Source organism: Hyperolius riggenbachi, chromosome 1 (assembly GCF_040937935.1).
Source record: "Hyperolius riggenbachi isolate aHypRig1 chromosome 1, aHypRig1.pri, whole genome shotgun sequence".
In the NCBI taxonomy this organism is placed as follows: domain Eukaryota; kingdom Metazoa; phylum Chordata; class Amphibia; order Anura; family Hyperoliidae; genus Hyperolius; species Hyperolius riggenbachi.
The window spans coordinates 347015343-347034216 of NC_090646.1; the positions used below are offsets into that span (position 1 = coordinate 347015343).

The 18874-nt window shown below is 43.3% G+C and overlaps 1 protein-coding gene across 1 annotated transcript in view; it reads left to right on the plus strand.

Moving 5' to 3' along the window:
• MADCAM1 (mucosal vascular addressin cell adhesion molecule 1) overlaps nucleotides 1-18874 on the plus strand; it is a 57133-nt gene that overhangs the window by 12626 nt on the left and 25633 nt on the right. The window contains exons 2-4 of the mRNA XM_068271243.1: nucleotides 4527-4877; nucleotides 11048-11314; nucleotides 18263-18562. Of these exons, the coding sequence (XP_068127344.1) occupies nucleotides 4823-4877; nucleotides 11048-11314; nucleotides 18263-18562 (622 nt within the window). The 5' untranslated portion in view covers nucleotides 4527-4822. The remainder of the gene's footprint in view (nucleotides 1-4526; nucleotides 4878-11047; nucleotides 11315-18262; nucleotides 18563-18874) is intronic.

Sequence of the window (18874 nt, forward strand, 5' to 3'; positions counted from 1 at the left end):
GCTCCATTACGGCGCTTCCTGTGTTACTCCGTGACCAGGAAGTTCAAATAGAGCGCCCTCTATTTGAACTTCCTGGTCACTGCAGTGACACAGGAAGCGCCGGGATGGATGGAGCCGGAACAGAGCCGTGCAGCGTGGAGAAGACACCCGGGAGCCAGCCTCAGGTAATGTATACTTGATCGGATCGGCCGCCGCTAGCGACGCGCACTTTACCCGCGGGCGATCGAGGGTAATTTCCCGCACGGCGCGATCGACGGACCGATCCGATTTCGGGAGGAAATCGGATCGGCGGCTGCGTTTACCGCAAACGATTGGCAGCAGATTCAATCCCAGGATCGAATCTGCTGTCGAAACGGCCGGGAATCGACCCAGTGTATGGCCTGCTTTAGTAGGAGTTCGTTATGTGAAACAGCCGTCTTATGGAGCATGTTGATCTGTGCATCTCTTTTGGATCCCGCTGCCTCTACGGTATTCAAGCGATTGCCAATGGCGACCACCTCTGAACGCACTTCAGCTATGGCTGCATGAAGGGAGGTTTTAATATCCTCCGCCATAGCGTGGATGTCTGCTAGGGTAGGGGCTTTGTGTTGTTTATCACCCACCTTCTGGTTCTGCGTTGGAGAGGAGTCTGGCGAGAGCTGCGTAGTGCGGGTCTCTTTTACCGGCGCCATCTTGGGAGTCTGGGTTGCGGCCTTGCGAGGTTTAAAGATCTCCGGTACCGTTCTCCCAGACTGAGCGAGCGGGAGTCCAGAGTCGGCTGAGGTGCTCTGTGAGCTCCGGGTGCTTCTCATGCCAAGCTGGAGATATAACGAAGCTAATTACGAGGTGCTTTTGGTGGGTATAGCGCGGGAGCTCCGGATCAAGCGGCCATCTCTCGTCGGCGTCAAGCCACGCCCCCCTGTACCCATGTTTATGTCATCATGTCATATGTCAGATCAGATAAATTTTAGGCTGGGTTTACACTGGCAGCTAATAATAACTGATCAGTTGTTCTGTGCTTTCTCTTTCAGCTGCTGTGCATATTCATCTGGTTTTGTATGTACTGAGGCCACTAAAGACACAAAAAGCTATGCAGCAGTGTATTGTGAAAACCTTTAAACGCATAGATGTAAACTGGCCCAGAGCGAAACATGGAAAATTCCTTCACCTATGCTGCTCATCAGTTGTCCTATGTGTTACAGCTGTCAGCAACTGATTCCATGTAAATCAGCCCTTAGGCCTGGGACCCACTAGAGCATTCTTTGAGCATTTTTGGAGCTCTTACAATCGCCGGCGCTTTCAAGAAAACGCTTTGCTAATGTAACGTCTGTGGAGTTGAGCCCACTGAACCAATTGCGATTAGGGGCAATCGCAGGACATGCAGCATTTTGTGAGTGTTTGGGCTCAATGTTAAATACCTAAATTGTTGGAAAACGCACTTCAAATCGCTCCCAAAACATTTACACAAAGCAGTAGTGTGACGGATTCACCTGCGCTAAATGTGCCCAGCGTATGGAAATGTGCACGAAGGTGTGATGTAGAGTACCCCTTTAAGCTCCCAGAATCACTTAAAAACAAGAAATATTCTGTCAGTCCAAGCCAGTCACTCTTTATAGTAAATGGGGTGGAGCTTATTACTCCCTGGAGAGGGTGCCATAAAAAACTCCACAGTAGGTCCACTTTACGTTCCTTGTTCCTACTTCAAAATGGACACTAATAGCTAAGCCAGAAAGCACACCCATTGTCAAACTAAAAATGCCAAAGAGACATTCAAAGAGACATTCGCCAGGGCTGTCTTCTAGAATCCAGTTGCCCTTAATTAAACTTTGATATCTATTATTCTACATGGTCATCATTTGATGAATATTCCAGATCTGTTTGGGCGTAGTCATTCAAAATTCACAGTGTGTAATATGCCAAAAGTGAAACATCTTTGCAGAGGTGAATGATGCTTCTAGCTTGTTCACACCCTAAAATATCAATTCTCTAGACAGGGTTCAGTGCATGATGACTGAGTGTAAAATGATGTGTTTTTTTTTATATCATATATCGGATATCCACAGAGTTATGGCATAATTGAAGAATGCCAAAATGCCAAACTTTTCCCCTAGGCAGCCTGAGGTCAGATTGCTAGGGGTGGGGGAATCCTCTTCTGTTACCATCTCCACCCTTCAGCAGAGAAAGAGTTAAAACTGCTGGACACAGGCTGGCAAGGAGTCTTTCCTCAGCCAGTATCCATATTCCATCAAGGAGCCAGGCTTTCCATCATTGGACTATTATCTTCTTCTTTGGACTTAAGGCTCATACACACATCAGACTATAGTCTTTGGAAAATGAAAGATCACAGACCAATCTTACTACCCTTCGTGTAGTATGAGAGCCATACCTTCACACAGGGGCGTAGCAATAGGGGTTGCAGAGGTTGCAACCGCATCGGGGCCCTTGGGCCAGAGGGGCCCCGAAGGGCCCTCCCTCAACTACAGTATTAGCTCTCTATTGGTCCTGTGCTCATAATAATCACTTCTATAGATACTTTGAACAGTGGTTATCATTAACAAACTGTTCCCCATCCCCTTCTTGCACCTCTGACACTGTAGTTGCCATTGGCAGGTTTTGGTGTGCCATATTAATTGTTATGTATAGAGTGCTTGGGGGGCCCCTTTGTAAAACTTGCATCGGGGCCCACAGCTCCTTAGCTACGCCACTGCCTTCACAGTCTTTTCTATGGAGCTGAACTCCCCATCAGAAAAAAATCTTTGCAAGATGCTGCACACACAGATGCTGTACAGACACAAAAGATCAGTATCTGCAAAAGATCAGTTCCTGCCAAAGATCCGTTCCTGCAAATTGCATTCATAGTCTATGAGATCTGCAGATGATCATACACACCTTGTTTAACTGACATTCATCTGCAGATCAGACAATCATCTGCAGATCTGAAAATCCATCCTGGTGGATCTGATCTGCAGATGAATGTCTGTTAAACAAGGTGTGTATGATGATCTGCAGATCTCATAGACTATGAATGCATTTTGCAGGAACGGATCTTTTGCAGGAACCGATCTTTTGCAGATACTGATCTTTTGAATGTCTACAGCATCTTTGTGTGCAGCATCTTGCAAAGATTTCTGTCTGATGGGGAGTTCAGCTCCATAGAATAGACTGTGTAGGTATGGCTCTCATACTACATGGAAGGGGGTAAAATTGGTCTGTGATCTTTCATTTTCCAAAGACTATGGTCTGATGTGTGTATGAGCCTTTACAATCCCAAAGTAATATGGTAATTTCTATAAAACTACTCAGACGGTTATCATTTTTCCCTTTTATTCCCTTTATTTTTAACTATAACAATCTGTTCAATTGCTGTATTTAGTTTATGCATTATTTTATCATAAAATAAATGATTAAAAATCATTTGTTTAATGTCTAAGTGCTTGTTCTAAAAGCTCTGCAAAGAGTTTCGCATTTCCTAAGGGAATGTTACCATAATCGGTTTTATTAATATTGTTATATTTTACTATTTCTAGAAAGGTTGTTGTATTCGCACGCTTATTGCGAATTGGTGGCAGTAATCTGAGATTGCAGATTTTATTGATTGTACAAACAATCGAAATTGCACTGTGTGTCGATTCACCAACCAATCCAAAAAGTTACTTTGCCTGCAGTGCTGAATGCCTTCAGGATTCCCTCAGGGTCTGAGGCCGAATGGTAAACTGCGGCAAAGGGAACAGGAACTGAGGGGTGATGTCACAACTAGCGATTGCAATAGCGCTTTGCGATTTGTAGTGGGTTCCTGGCCTTAAAGGATACATAAGACCTAAATAAAAAAAACCTTCAGCTTTACTTACATGGGGCTTCCTTCAGCCCCTAGAAGTCTCTGTGTCCTTCACTGCAGCTCCAATGTTACTCAGTCTTCTCCTGTCCCCGAGCAAGATTGGCGGCCACAACGGAGAGGACAGGAGAAGACTGAGTGACATTAGAGCTGCAGCGAGGGACACAGAGAGTTCTAGGGCTGGAGGAAGCCGCAGGTAAGTAAAGCTGAATTTTTTTTAGTTGAATGCAACCAACTTTCTGTCAGTACATGGTGTATATGTATGCTGAAAAAAAAAAGGCAAAATGCATACACATATGTAGAATTATTTTAAACTTGGCCAATACTTATCAACTGTAAGTGATAAAAATATTTGCACTACATAGGTCAGTGCAATACTATGTAACTTGCAAAATGCATTGAAGCAAGACACAGCTGAGATCGTCAGGCGAACCCTGCAACATTATGTATTTATATAGCACCTAGTCATTCTATGTATTTTTCCCCCCTCAAGTCTAGCACCTACTTCCAAGAAAAAGGTTTTATTTTGGGAAAGAACCAACAAATATTTGCAAAAGTACTATTGGGTTCACATCCTCTCTATCTTTTTTCCTTGCCAAATGATTTGGGTCTTTCTATTCTTTAGCGTACAACTTGATGTTTGTGGACTTATATGAAATATGTATTTTTCATCTTTGTACAGCACTATCAAAAATGGAATTTCCTCTTCTTGCAGGATTATTTCCTTTGTGTGAAATCAATCCTGCAAAAGAAACGAAATCAGCTGAGAAATGTGACTGCTCTGCTTCTTTCATGGAATCTCCCTGTGCTGCCCCCAGCATCACCTTTCTGGATTCCCCATGCTTCTTTCTTCCCAGTCTGCTCCACCCCTCCACATCTGGACTTCCCTGCAGCTCCAAGAGTCCCCATCACTAGACAAGGTCACATGAGGGGATATAAACCCAACAGAGAAAACAAGGCAAGCACAAAGCGAGGAAGCAACCACTTGTGAAAGAAGAATCGGTCTGATCCATGGCTCCTGCTAAGACCTGCCTTGTGGTTCTACCACTGTTCCTTTTAACCAGCGGTAAGAGAATATTTAAGTTTATACTTATTCCTATATAACAGCTTTCCTGTCTATTTCTGTTCACTGTTTGGTATTCATTTCAGAAATGATTGTTTTTAATTAAAGACTTCATAAATGAAAGGGTGCTATTTTAAGATTTCTATTTTTTAATATAATGATCTAATAAATAACAGTACATGTGATGGCTAAAATAAAAACAGAAATCAACATTTTACCACAAAGCTTGTTCATTTTTTAATGCGCTTCTGTTCACAACAACACACAAGTAGAATTTGTCTTCCTATCTGTTCAAGACTTCAGGTGGCGACACACGATACAATAAATGATCCAATTTTACAGCAATTCGCTAAAAAAGGTCGGATTTCCCCAAAAAACTAAAACTTTTTTTTTATTCAAGCAAGAAATCTGATCAGATTTCCCTGTTTTTATGCAATAAATGTCAATCGGAAATGGTGGCTTTTTCTGATAATTTTTTGTGAAAATTGAATGGTGTGTGGTAGATTGTTAATTTATAAATATATACACCCAAAATTGCTATATACCCCCAAGCAATTTTCTCAGAGTTGAATTTTTTATCATAATTGAGGAAAACTTGAACATATATGTGTGGTATAGTGGTCAGATTTTTGAAATGTTACAATCAGAAAAATTGATTGCTATTCTTGAATTGAACAGATATTTTAAAAATTGTGTGGCCACCTTTAGACTACATTCGCAGTGGTGCGATGCGGTGCAGCCTAATGGCTGCATTGTAATGCAGTGGTAGTTACCGCAAAATGTGCATGTTAACAGTGACAGTGAAGCATACTGTTCAGTGATTGCTTCACTAAACGCGCAGCAATACACGGATAACGCGCGACACCAATTTCCCATTCTCTTGCATTCCTGCTGTTATAGGCAAAGCAATGCCAACTGTGAACCTAGCCTAAAGGTAGCCACACATAATACAATCAAAATATTTGATTTTCCAGTTTTTTGATAAATTAGATCCGTTGTTCTTAAAAAAAATGTATTCTAATTTTCAATATAAGTTGATTAAGCCGGTTGCTCCTAAAAAGCACAAACCTCCACCTCTAAATACTTACTGAGCCTCTAGCAGCCTTCATGTAGCACTCCTATCTGGCTCCTAGCGGCTTTTCCGACTTCTCCCGTGCACGCAAACCGGCATGTCATCTGACCCGATGCGGTTTAGGTGACACACCAACTTGCGTGCACAGAAGCCGCTAGGAGCCTGCTAGCTGCTGCAGGAAGGCTGCTAGACGTCGCTGGAGGCTCAGTAAGTTTTTTTAAAAGCCCCAAAACCCACCCCCCCAAAAAAGTCCCCATTATCTCTCAGGCATGCTGGTTAGTTGAGACTTCCGGTTTCCTGAGTTCAGGATAACGGGGACTTTGCTGTATAAGGAACCTGGAGCACTAGATAAAAATCCTTGTGAGCAATACAAGAAATCCATTTAATTGTGCGTGAACTATTTTTGGAATCCCCCAGATTGGAGATCTATGTATGGGACCTTATTAGATTCACTTTTTCTCCTAGATACAGGGCCGGTTCTAGACTTTTTGCTGCGTGAGGCAAACTTGTGAGGACAGTATGTTTTCACCTACTTTTTGGTACTTTTTCAATTGCAGAATGCTGAAAAGTTAACAGAAGATGAAAAATGACCCCCCTGGAGAACACTTAGGGCCCGTTTCCACTAGTGCGGTGCGGAATCGCCGCATATCACCGTTGACAAAATCGCATGCGGGTGCGTTTCCGCATGCGTTTTTTGCCGCGATTTCGCATAGGCAGGGTATATGCGATTTTAACCATGTCACTGCCTGTGTCAATTTACATTACTTTCAATGCGAAATCGTACGCGAAATCGCGGGAAAAAACGCATGCAAAAAACGCATGCGATTTCCCTATTAAATACATTACCTGTGAATCGCCTGCATTCCACACGCAGGCGAATTCTGCAGGGTCTACCGTGCAGAAAAATCCTGCACATAAAAACGCAAATGAAAACTGACAAGTGGAAACAGTCCCATCCACTTGTATTGCCTATGCGAATCCGCATGCGTTGTCTGCATGCGAATTCGCGCTAGTGGAAACGGGCCCTTAGGAGAAAAAGTGAATTGAATAAGGGCCAGAGTTATATATGTATTAATCTAGGGTGTAGCAATAGGGTGTGCAGAGGTAGCGACCGTATCGGGGGCCTTGGGCCAGAGGGGCCCCAAAGGATCCACCCTCCATCACAGTATTAGCTTTCTGTTGGTCCTGTGGTGGTAATAATCACTTCTATAGATGCTTTGAATAGTACTAATCACTAACACACAGTTCCCCATCCCCTTCTTGCACCTCTGGCACTGTGGTTGTCCTTGGTAGGTTTTGGTGCGCCATATCAATTGTTATGTATAGAGTGCTTGGGGGCCTCATGTAAAACTTGCACCGGGGCCCACAGCTCCTTAGCTACGCCACTGGTATTGATAAATCTATGACTTCATATCTGTTGATCTGCCACTGTCTTGAAGTGATGTACTTTGGGTGTTACTTTTTAGAAGCATGGAAGCAAGAACTTGCAAAATTACCTTATTTTGTAAAAAGGTATCTGTAGTGATATGTGACATATATACTCTAAAAAACTGTAAATGCTATGTGCACAGACAGAGCACGTAAGATTTACCAATATTTGTGGAAAGTATGCAATGCATGTTGTACAAATATCACAACTTATGTTACATGCACAGCACGCATGTTGCTTGTGTGCATGTTGTGTATGTACAGTAAATTGTGCTATTTGTTCAATGTCAATTATGTGCTTTGCATAATACCTGGTAAACCTTATGTGTACAATCTGCACATGTACGATTTACCAATGTTTTGTGAATATACCCCGTAATAATGTATATGTATAAATATGATGTGTATATGAATTTCCAATCCTACTTAGAACTAGACTGGGTTCCTTTTTTTGTTATTGTAGGGCCTGTATGTATTAAAGGAGTCATCAGGGATAATTAAATAAAATAAGTGCTACTTACCGGGGGGCTTCCTCCAGCCCCAAGCTCCCAGCATGTCCAATCGCCGCAGCTCTCCCCGCAGCCATTCGCCCAGCTAGTTCTGCGCCTGCGCAGTTTGCTCCGGCCCACGTGGCGGTGATTGACAGCTCCGCTCGCGCAGGTGAAGTACAGGCCGAACTGGAGGTCGCCCTGACGTCATCGCCGGGGACTAGGACGGAGCTGCGGCGAACGGCTGCGGGTAGAGCTGCAGCGATTGGACATGCTGGGAGCTTGGGGCTGGAGGAAGCCCCCTGTAAGTAGCACTTATTTTATTTAATTATCCCTGATGACTCCTTTAAGATGTCAGGACTCTAAATGACAGGGTAGCTGCAATGTACCTTTCACTAATAGATGGCAAATGGGAGCCAAATAAATCCAGCTTGCATGCAAATTTAATGCAAACAGTATGCATCTTGGAACCAGGGAAATCAAAATGGGCAAGAAGTGCATATGACTAGCCCTATTCCTCCTCCTCCCTGTTTTGTTTAGTTGACTCTGACTCTTTGTGACCATATGTACTTTTGTATGCCATAGGTGTCTGTCAGTCGCTTCTTCTTTCAGCTGTTGCATAGGCATGTTCATAGGTTTACATTTGTAAAAAGAGAGAACCGAGAGCCCAATATAGTGTAGTAAGTACTGGTAAATGGGTTTTATGAAATGAGTACAAAGATATACTCACCAATCAGGGTTACCTCCATGCAACCACTGTATAAGGAGGTGAGGAGATTATCCTGTCTTCACTCAGGGTTAAGAAGTCGCTCTCTGTAAATAGGAAGAAAAAAAGGGGTATCCCCCTCAACCAGGGGTGGATATTAGGTAAAACGTATTGGAGGACAGAGGCGCCAAAGGAATAAAATCAGATCTTAAAAAGTTTAAAAATGCTTAGGAGGCAGTGGTGGACTTACCTCCTGCAAGCAGAAACAACAAGCTGTGCATTCAAAATAAAGCAGATTTATTGGTACACTCAAGGGGGTATTTGCAATGCGTTTCGCATGCATAAACCCGCTTCATCAGGCAATAGTTAGTAGGAATACACAACAGCAATTTGTCCGGGTAACACCTGGCGCCTCATGAGCTTTAAAGTGACACTGAAGCGGAAAAAAAACCCTTATGATATAATGAATTCCATGTGTAGTACAGATAATTAATAGAACATTAGTAGCAAAGAAAATAGTCTCTTATTTTCTATATTCTTATATATAGCTGTTTTTCCTATAACATTGCATCATTCCCTAATATTTGCAGTTTACAAATTACACTCTGTATTTTAAGTGATGAAATAGAGCACAGCTAATGACCCTTTGAACTTCCTGGTCTAAAAAACACAAAACAAACAAGAAACAGTGAGAGACAGGTTGAGATAAGTGCTTTAGAAAATAGCATTGCTTTCTGAATAAATTAGGCGGAGAGCTCAGAGAAGCTCTTTTGAATATGAGACTAATATGAATATGAGACTATCTGTGCTACTAATGTTCTATTCCTTAGCTGTACTACACATACAATTCATTATATCATAAGTTTATTTTCACCTCAGAATCCCTTTAACTATCCTGATCTTTGTTAGTAAAGCGAATCTCTCTCCTTTAGTATCCTATCCAGATTTGCCAAAGTTTTCCTTCCAAGCAACAATCGTCTCTTAATCACATAGCTGCAGAGGTCTTCGATCCCAGGAAGATAAAATGTGTTACAACTTCTACTTTCCCCATTTTCCCCATCTATTTGTAGATGGTTCATTGGAGCAGATGACATGACTTTAGTTTTCTTGATGTTAGGCAGTAGACCAGCTTTGGCACTTTCTTGTTTGACATTCATGACTAGGCGCTTTAATTCTTCTTAAATTTCAGACATCAGAGTAGTATCATCGGCATATCTCAGATTGTTAATATTCCAGCAGCTATTTTAATTCCACCATGTTGTGACTAATCCAAACCAGCTTTTCACATTACATTTTCAGCATATGAATCAAATAAGGAGACAATATGCAACCTCATCACACTCCTAGGCCAATTGTGAACCAGTCAGGTATTCCATATGTCGTTCTTGGTTTGCATGTAGATTCCTCAAAAGGCAAATGAAGATGGCTTGGTATCCTCATTTCCATGATAATCTGCCACAGTCTATCATGATCATGTGGTCAAAACCTAATGGGCCTGATTCACAAAGCGGCGCTAACAGTTAGCACCCTGGTGAAAAGCCCTTTATCATGCCTAAACTCAGTTTAGGCATGATAAGTTTAGGTGTGATAAGTTTAGGTGTGATAAGTTTAGGCATGATAAGTTTAAGTACCAACTGCGTTAGCACCGCAAGTGCACAGCTGATCAAAAGTTTTGCGCTAGCAAAGTCTGGTGCACTTCGCATAGAGTTTAATGGCGCTGCTTTGCATGCGGAACTTTGCACGCTATCTACACTTATCTAAACTTAGCATGCCTAAACTTATCACACCTAAACTTATCACACCTAAACTTATCACACCTAAACTTATCACGCCTAAACTTATCACGCCTAAACTGGCTTTTCACCAGCGTGGTGCAATGGTTATCATGCCTAAAGTCTCTAACTGGGTTAGCACCGCTTTGACTCGAGCCCATTGAATATTCAAAGCAAAAGTAGACATTCTTCTGGAATTCCCTTGCTTTCTCTAATATGTATACATCAAATGTTGGCAATAGTGTCCCTTGTACCTCTCCCTCTTCTAAAACCACTTTGCACATCTGACAGTTCTTACTCCATATATTGCTGCAGTCTGGCTTGTAAAATTGTGAGCATTACCATGCTAGAATGTAAGATAAGTGGAATTGTCCAATAATTTGAGCACTCTTTGGCATTGCCCTTTTTGGTATTGGAATGTAAACGGACCTTTTCCAATCCAGCGTCCACACTTGTGCTTTACTCCTGGAAGTGTTCTAGTGGAACTTCTGAAAAGCTTGCATGAAGATGCTATTAGTAGAGTGCTGTTAGCAATTTGCCTTCAAATATGGAAAAAATCAAAAGTGGCCCATTCCCTAGCTTCATACAGTTTGCATTAAATTTGCATGTAAGCCTGCCAGCCAGCCAGAGTTATTAGCCTCTTATTGATCTTTATTGTATTATTTAAATAACTTATTTTGTTTTCTACTCTTCTGTTTTTATTTTAGCACATCACTACTTAACTATACATCCCCTGAACCCTTTGGTGCCTCTGGGAGGGACAGTGCAGCTGAATTGCTCCATTAATTGCCCCTTTGGTACTACTAAGTGGATTGGTCTTGACACCAATCTGAATGGGCAGGATGCCGGTCCTGGTTATAGTACCCTGGTCATTGAAAATGCCAGTATCTCGGTGGAAGGCACCAAATTCTGTGTGGGAGAATGTACTGGTCAACACAGGAGACTCCAGGCACAAGTGAGCCTTCATGTATACGGTATGGAGATACATTTCCTCAATTCATTTACAGAGTGCAATTAAGATATGGACTACAGATAAGTACGTCAGTTAAATCAATGCAAGTGTAAGGATTGATTCACACTGTGCGCATTGCATAACCTACATATAATGTGTCTGAACTGCAAGTGCGTTATACAATACACATCAATTCAAAGCCTGCATGCAGCGAGTTAGAATAACATGATCTGTTACAACGCAGAGGTGTGAACAGGCCCATAGAACTGTATGGGCAGTGAGTTGACATGCAGAATTATTCTGCAACGCAAAGGATGTAGTGTGAAAGGAGCCTAACATAGTTTACACCAATATGTCTTTTTTTTTTACATTTTCCAGAATTTCCCTTTAACCGCCATCTACCTGTATACATTTGATAATTCCAATTTGTAAAGTATGCTGATATCATATATATTATGCTTGAAAGTTTGTGAAAGTTTGTGAGCCCTTTTAAAAAAAGTTCAATATTTGTGATACGAATGTGGCTTAAAACATCACCTGATTTTCTAATAAGTCCTAAAAGTAAGAACGCCTAATTAAAGGACACATGAGGTGATATAAAGTATTGCAGCTTTATTTACCTGGTGCTTCTTCCAGCCCCTAGAAGCCTCTGTGTCCCTCGCCGGAGGTCCGCAGTCACCCAGTCGTCAGCTGTCCCCACTGTAGGGGCCGGCGCAGGCTTTTGCACATGCGTGTCCATGGGAGCACACCCGTGCATGCGCACAAGCTGCCGACCTCTACGGAGGGGACAACTGATGACTGACGTGGCAAAAATAAGTTGTTATCCACTAACTAATTAACCCCTTGTTTCATCTATAATGGGCCTTAAGATTCATGGGGCTGTAACAGCACCAGGTAAGTCATCTTATTCCCGTTATTTAAACTAGCGTCACTTCCTGATAGCACAGGCACGCTATGCCTGGTAGTGGCAAAGTAGCGTGCCCTCCTTAGCAAAGGCTGCTCCTTCCCATATGGCATGCAATAGTGATGTATAGCGGCCGCGATACTATATGGGAAGGAGCAGCCGTTGCTAAGGAGGGCAAGCTATTTTGCCACTAGCGCTCGTAGCATGCCCGGGCTATCAGGAAATGACGCTAGTTTAAATAACGGCATAAGATAATTTTCCTCACACTGTTACAGCACGATGGGCTTAGTGAATCAAGCCCATGGACACCTGTAATGGCTGTCACCCACAGCGATCGGATGTGATCACTAGGGCGACAGCTCGGGGATCCAACACTGTATAGATGCATCACTGTTGTTGCCTAGCAATGCATCTGTACAGTACTGGGGTCTTCAATCTTTGCGCTCTACCGATTGTATGCGATCGCTACAGACGCACAGGATGGCAATAACGGTATGTTACATGACCAACTAGAGATGAAATATGGCATATTTGGTATCATTTTAACCGGGACAAGCCACGTAACGGATTTTGTGGTGTTTTAAAACTGAGGCACTTGTGATTTGAAAATTAGGAAGGGTGAAATAAAAAAAATTGTGCAAATTTTGCATTTATGCCTAATTTTCTCTGATAAAAATACATGCAAAATTAAACAATTGTTCTAAAAAAAATATTACAGAAAGAAAGCCTGTATTGATCTGAAAAAAAAACAATAAATGCATCACTTTGATGGCATAAGTAATAAAATGTTATTGCTGTATTAATAGCGACACAGCCGAAACAAAATTGTCAGGAATCTCAAGGGGTAAAAACCCCGGAACCTGAAGTGGTTAACCTCAGGAGAGGGAAGCTTCTGAATCCTACAGAGGCTTCCCCCATCTAAGTCCTTTCGTTCCAGTGCTGGGACTCCCGAACTTCCATGCCACTCAGGCTCGGCTCTGTGCTAGTTTGCAGGCGCCAGCTGACAGCACAGTCCAGGCAACTGGGGGATCCTAGCGCTGGAACACGAGGAGGTGGGTGATGGAGGAAGCCTCTGGAGGATCCAGAGGCTTACCTCTTCTGAGGCAAGTACCCAACTGTGGTTTCCCATGATGCATCACTTGCACATATGTAAATAATCTCTTTATGCCCCTGAAATCCAGACTTGCATTCAGAACCACTGGTGTATAGTGAGCCTATTGCTTATAAATTTTATAGAGCTACATCAATCCAACATACATACAGCCTGTTTCTGACTTATTAGTCCTCAACAATGCATAGCATGGATTGATATGGCTTTATACAGCTAGTAAGGACCCTAGGAGAGTGACCACCTGGGACAGGCAGGACCTGGAATACTGAGCAGGGACGGTGTTTTCCCCATAGGTGATATACGGGAATTGCAGGTTCTGCAACCCACCTTTGTGAGTATAACTACTCTTGTAATATTGAGCTAATTTTATCCTACGATACTGCACCATTTGGCTCCTGGTCTCCTCTTTGTCACACAGGCTACTTTAGTCCCTCTCAGTGCCTGTCCCTACTTCTACTCAATGGATAATGGCTTGGACCAGAACTAGAGAATGCCCAGACAGCTCATGGTGACCAAGAACAACTAGGAAACTATGAGGGGCTAAAAGAGACCAAAAAGCCATCTTACTAAAAAGCAACACTTAAAGTGGACCTGAACTCTTGCACAAGAGAAATATACCCTGTATGTATTTAGCCTGTCTAGTTCCCCCTCATTTGTGTATAATCACAAGTTGTAATCTGATCTCCCCCTGTGTCACATACCTGCCTATGGCAGAGAGGGCAGATATGCCCGTTTGAAAGCACTGGATGTTAACAATATGTCTGCTTCCATGAATCAGGAAGTAGAAACACTGCCGATTTATTTTAGGATTTGTATTAAGTGTAACAAAGAAATGTTTTTATTTAAAGATTATTATGCTGTTGTGTATCTTTTAGAGCAGAGAGGACTTCTGAGTTCAGATCCGCTTTAAAGAGAATCTGTACTCTAAAATGGTTACAATAAAAAGCATACCATTCTATTCATAATGTTCTCCTGGGCCCCTCTGTGCTGTTTCTGCCACTCCCTGCTGCAATCCTGGCTTGTAATTGACAGTTTTAGGCAGTGTTTACAAACAAAAAACATGGCTGCTAACCAGCATGTGATAGGCTGAGTAACTAAAAATGGAGGATAGTGCACAAAGCGAGACAAGACCAAAGCTAGAAAAGCATATAATTGGTACAAAAATCTTCACTTTATTATATCAAAAGGGATAAAAATCGGTAACTGGATGTCAGACAGAAATAACAGACCCTCCCACCCACCAATAAAACCCACAAATTCAAGGAGCGAGGACCCAATAATTCAAGTGGTGATAACGAATCAAATAAGTGTAGCTGTAGGCCCACACAGCGTGTCACTTTCAATCACGGAAAGGTGCTTTAATGCAGTCCAAGATGCCACCAGACGTCCTGTCACAATGTGGACACTTAATAAACTGAACTGGAGACGAGTCCCACTCGCAGACTCCCGGATAATGCAAAGCAGACAAAGTATGTAGCGTATAGCTGGCAGAGGAAAGGGCGACAGGTGCGAGGCAAGCAAGTATGCGTAAGCAAGGCTGCAGATGTATGGCCTAATGGCATAGAAAGTTCTCATAGATACAGGATTCGCCAAAGTTGCCCGTCATGCAGCCCAATAAGCACTCACAGTTCCTGATTCTGCCCGGGTCCTCCTCAGTAGCACTCCATTCCGTGGATAGTGATGGCTTGTGTGTGTCCGAGGTCACGCTGATTATAGGACGCCAGCCCGCCAGAGAGATGAAAGTCCTGCGGGTATAGGTGTCCTTCCGCGCAGACACTTCCGTGTATCAGCTTACACGTAAGTTCACGTGAGATGAGATGAGTAGTGGGTCCTCAAGCTCCGCCCACCATGTGATAGGCTGAGAGAAGCTCAGTCTGTGACTCATACAGAGCCTGGAGGGAGCGTGAAGAGGGTGTGTATAGCTTCTGCCTATCACAAGCAGAGCAGCACATTCCTGCCTGAGTGCCTGAGCCCGACAAAGCTGACAAAGGAAAGAAGATTAGATTATATAACAGAGATAATACAGCCACTGTGCAACTAGGAAAGGCTGCAGTAAGACAGACCACATTAGAACAGGTATAGGAACTTATAGGATAGAAGAAATAAGGCTGAAAATTTTGTTACAGGGTCTCTTTAATATAATTTTGCCTTCTTAACCACTTGAGGACCACAGTGCTAAACCCCCCTAAAGACCAGGCTGTTTTTTCTGTAATTGGCCACTGCAGCTTTAAGGCCAAGCTGCAGGGCCGCACAACACAGCAGAGGAGTGATCCCCCCCCCCACCAACAGAGCTCTCTGATAGTGGGGTCTGATCGTCACATGGCTGTCCCCAGTACAGCGCTGCTGCCGATCGCAGCGCTGTACATGTAAATAGACGGCAATCGCCGCTCGGAGACTGAAGAGGGGGAGGAGCAGGAGATGTGCCCGCATCCTGTGCGCGATCTCCTCCAGACTGCAATTTTGCGCTTTTATATTTTCCTAGTGGTTCTGGGTCACCAAGCACTGTCAGTGTTTGGCGTGCCCCTTTTCCAGCTTTATGGGCATCCACAGCTCTTTTTATGAGGTCCTCGGACAACTTTTTTGTGTGATCAGTCATTGCTGGATCCCTGTTTTTTAAATTTAAGAGGATTCCTCACTTACACCTGGATTGTCATGCCAATGACTAAAAACACCAGACTGCGATTTAACCCTAAAACTTTATGATGATAATTCTGATGATTCACTTATTTTTGTAATTTAAAAAAATAAATACAGTACATGACCAACAAAAATAGTCTTGTGTCATTTGGTTAACTAGGTTTTCTTCATCTACTCTTAGAATTTGTTTGACAAAAGTTTAAAGGTGCCACCCAACCCAAACCAACAGGCATACATAAGTGACACCCTCCCTATCCCCCTTCCCATTTTAAATGAGTGGACCTGACAATGCACAGTGACATACAGAACACATTGCAAAAAAGCTCACCTCAGCAAAATGCTCTGCATGTGTGTGTGAGACCGCTGAGTTTCCCAACACACATGGATCACACACCCAATCGGCATCTTTCTGTGCTCTCCTACTCATTTTGAAGCATACTACAAAGCTATCGATAAACACTTTTCAGTCCACTTTAAAGTATACCTGAGATGAGAAGTGCCTCAGGTTCCATACTTACCCGGGACTCCCTTAAGCCCCCTTGAGGCCACTCGTCCCTTGCCGTCTCCCCTGGTGGCTCCTGTCCCCTGCAATTCAGTCTGAAAACCTGGCCGGGTCACACTTCGTTGCACATGCGCAGCTCGGCCGTGAACGCACACCCGTCACACTGGGAGCTTTCTGTGTCTGTGCAGGATGAAGTCGACTCGGCCAAGCTTTCGGGTCGGACCCACCCGGGGAAGTGGCAAGGGACTGAGCGGTCTCAAGGAGGCTTAAGGAAGCCCCAGGTAAGTATGGAACCTGAGTTGCTTCTCGTCTCAGGTTCTCTTTAAAGTTCATTTATTTCAGTTTGTATATAGTTTGCTCATAATATATAGCCAACAACAGTAAAAGGCATGGAACTATTTGGCTCTATGCAGGAGGGCTTGGCAGAGTAACGCAGAGGTACACTACTTAAATCAGGAATTCCAGATGCATAATTTCGCTAACCACTTGAGAACCACAGGTTTAAAGAGGAATTCCAGTGAAAATAACATAATGAAAAAAAAGTGCTTAATTTGTACAATAATTATGTATAAATGATTTACTCACTGTTTGTCCATTGTAAAATCAATGAGGATCAAAGAGCTCCGCTCCATGTCTCTGCAGGGAACGATCGCGCATGCACGCCTACAGGACCTGACGCCAATCGGCGTTAGGTGGTCCCAGGGCTGGCACCCTCCCGCTGCCAATCAACGTTAAGTGGTCGGGAGGGGGTTAAAAGGTGTAATGGGTGGACTTGTTCAGGTTTGCCCACTATCTTGAAATGAGGAAAAATCCTTTCTTTTTTGGCTCTGCGCAGGAAGTGGGATTAAGTCTAAAGCCATTGTGGCAAAGTGGGTGCAGGCCCGGTCCGCCGGTGAGGCAACTTACTCAGGCAGCAGAAGTCTGGGGTGGCACCAGGTGGAAACAGGAAGTGAAGAGAGTGCCTGGCCAACCTATATTGGGGACAACTGTACCTGGCTAACTTATACTCATGACAACTGTACCTAGCTACTAATACTGGATTCACCTATACCTGAAAACCTACATATATTGAGGGTGTTTTTTGGAGAGCTCACCGCAGCTATAACATGCGGTGCAAATTGTTGGGTGCTGTGTGATCATTGCTATGGGGGGGGGCAGCAAAAAGTCTAGAACCGTCCCTGAGTGGGTAGCACTCTCCCCTTGCAGCGTTGGGTGCCTGGTTAACAGTTGGGCCAGGACACTACCTGCATGGAGTTTGGGGGTTCTCCCTGTGATAATTGGCTCTCCCCAAAATTGCCCTTAGTCTACGATAGGGTTGCTAGACTATGATTATGGTAGGGATTAGCGAGCTCCTCTGAGGAACAGTCAGTGACGTGACTACAGATTCTGTAAAGTTCTTCTGAAGATGTCAGCACTATATAAATACACAATACCAAGGATAATAAAAAAGAAAATCCTGTACTTTTCATAGAAGGCTTTTTTTTACTTACTTTAGGCCCACCACTCAAAACCCTGGTTATTCTCCATAACTTCTCTTGGTACATTTATTTCATGCCTTTACTTTATACTGTTGTTCCAACATGAGCCTAACATTTGGTTAATATATACATTATGATTTGAAGGAACCAAAATACACAGGAGCTGAACCAGAATGTTGCAGTGGGCAAACCTGGCTCAAAAACTGCTGTAAACCTGTAAACCTGCTGTCAGTAGCTGACTTATTAACCAACTTCTCATGTATTGAGTGTCTTTTATGATGTTTTAGCTCTTCACTACATAAATGTTGTTATGAACTGATTCCATTTATCTCTTACAGCCTTTCCAGATTCTCTGATTCTGTTCACCAGCTTCACGTATGGCATTCCCTACCTGCACTGTTTAATGAAAGGAATATATCCCATGAATGACATAAGTGTGAAATGTTACAGCGGGTCTAAAGAGTTGGATACACCTATGGAACCCACTGAAGAGGAAGATGGGGACCTAACCACTGTCACCTGGATGTGGGCGCTCCCCACTGAGGACTGGAAGTCGCACACTTATAAGTGTGAGGCACAGGTTGTTGTGGATGAACAAGTGTTCAAAAGAGTGGGGACATTAGCTGTGCCAACAGAAGGTATGCATATATTGTTGCTTCATTTATTGATATCCAGGGCAGTTTCTAGGCTAAATTTCACCCAGTTCGAGAGTCGAACCCCCCCCCCCCCCCCTCCCCAATCAAAGCTGCTAAGTGAAATCATGTCAAAAGGCTTCTTGAAACCAACTCACCATTTTTATTTTATTTTTAATTTTTTTTACTCTGCGTCTGACCACCTGCCCAGGGAAAAAAGAGCGACCCCTCCGCCCCCTAGCCAGGGAGTCACAGTATGGTGGTCTGACCACCTGCCCAGGGAAAAAAAGAGTGACCCTCTCCCCCCTAGCCAGGGAG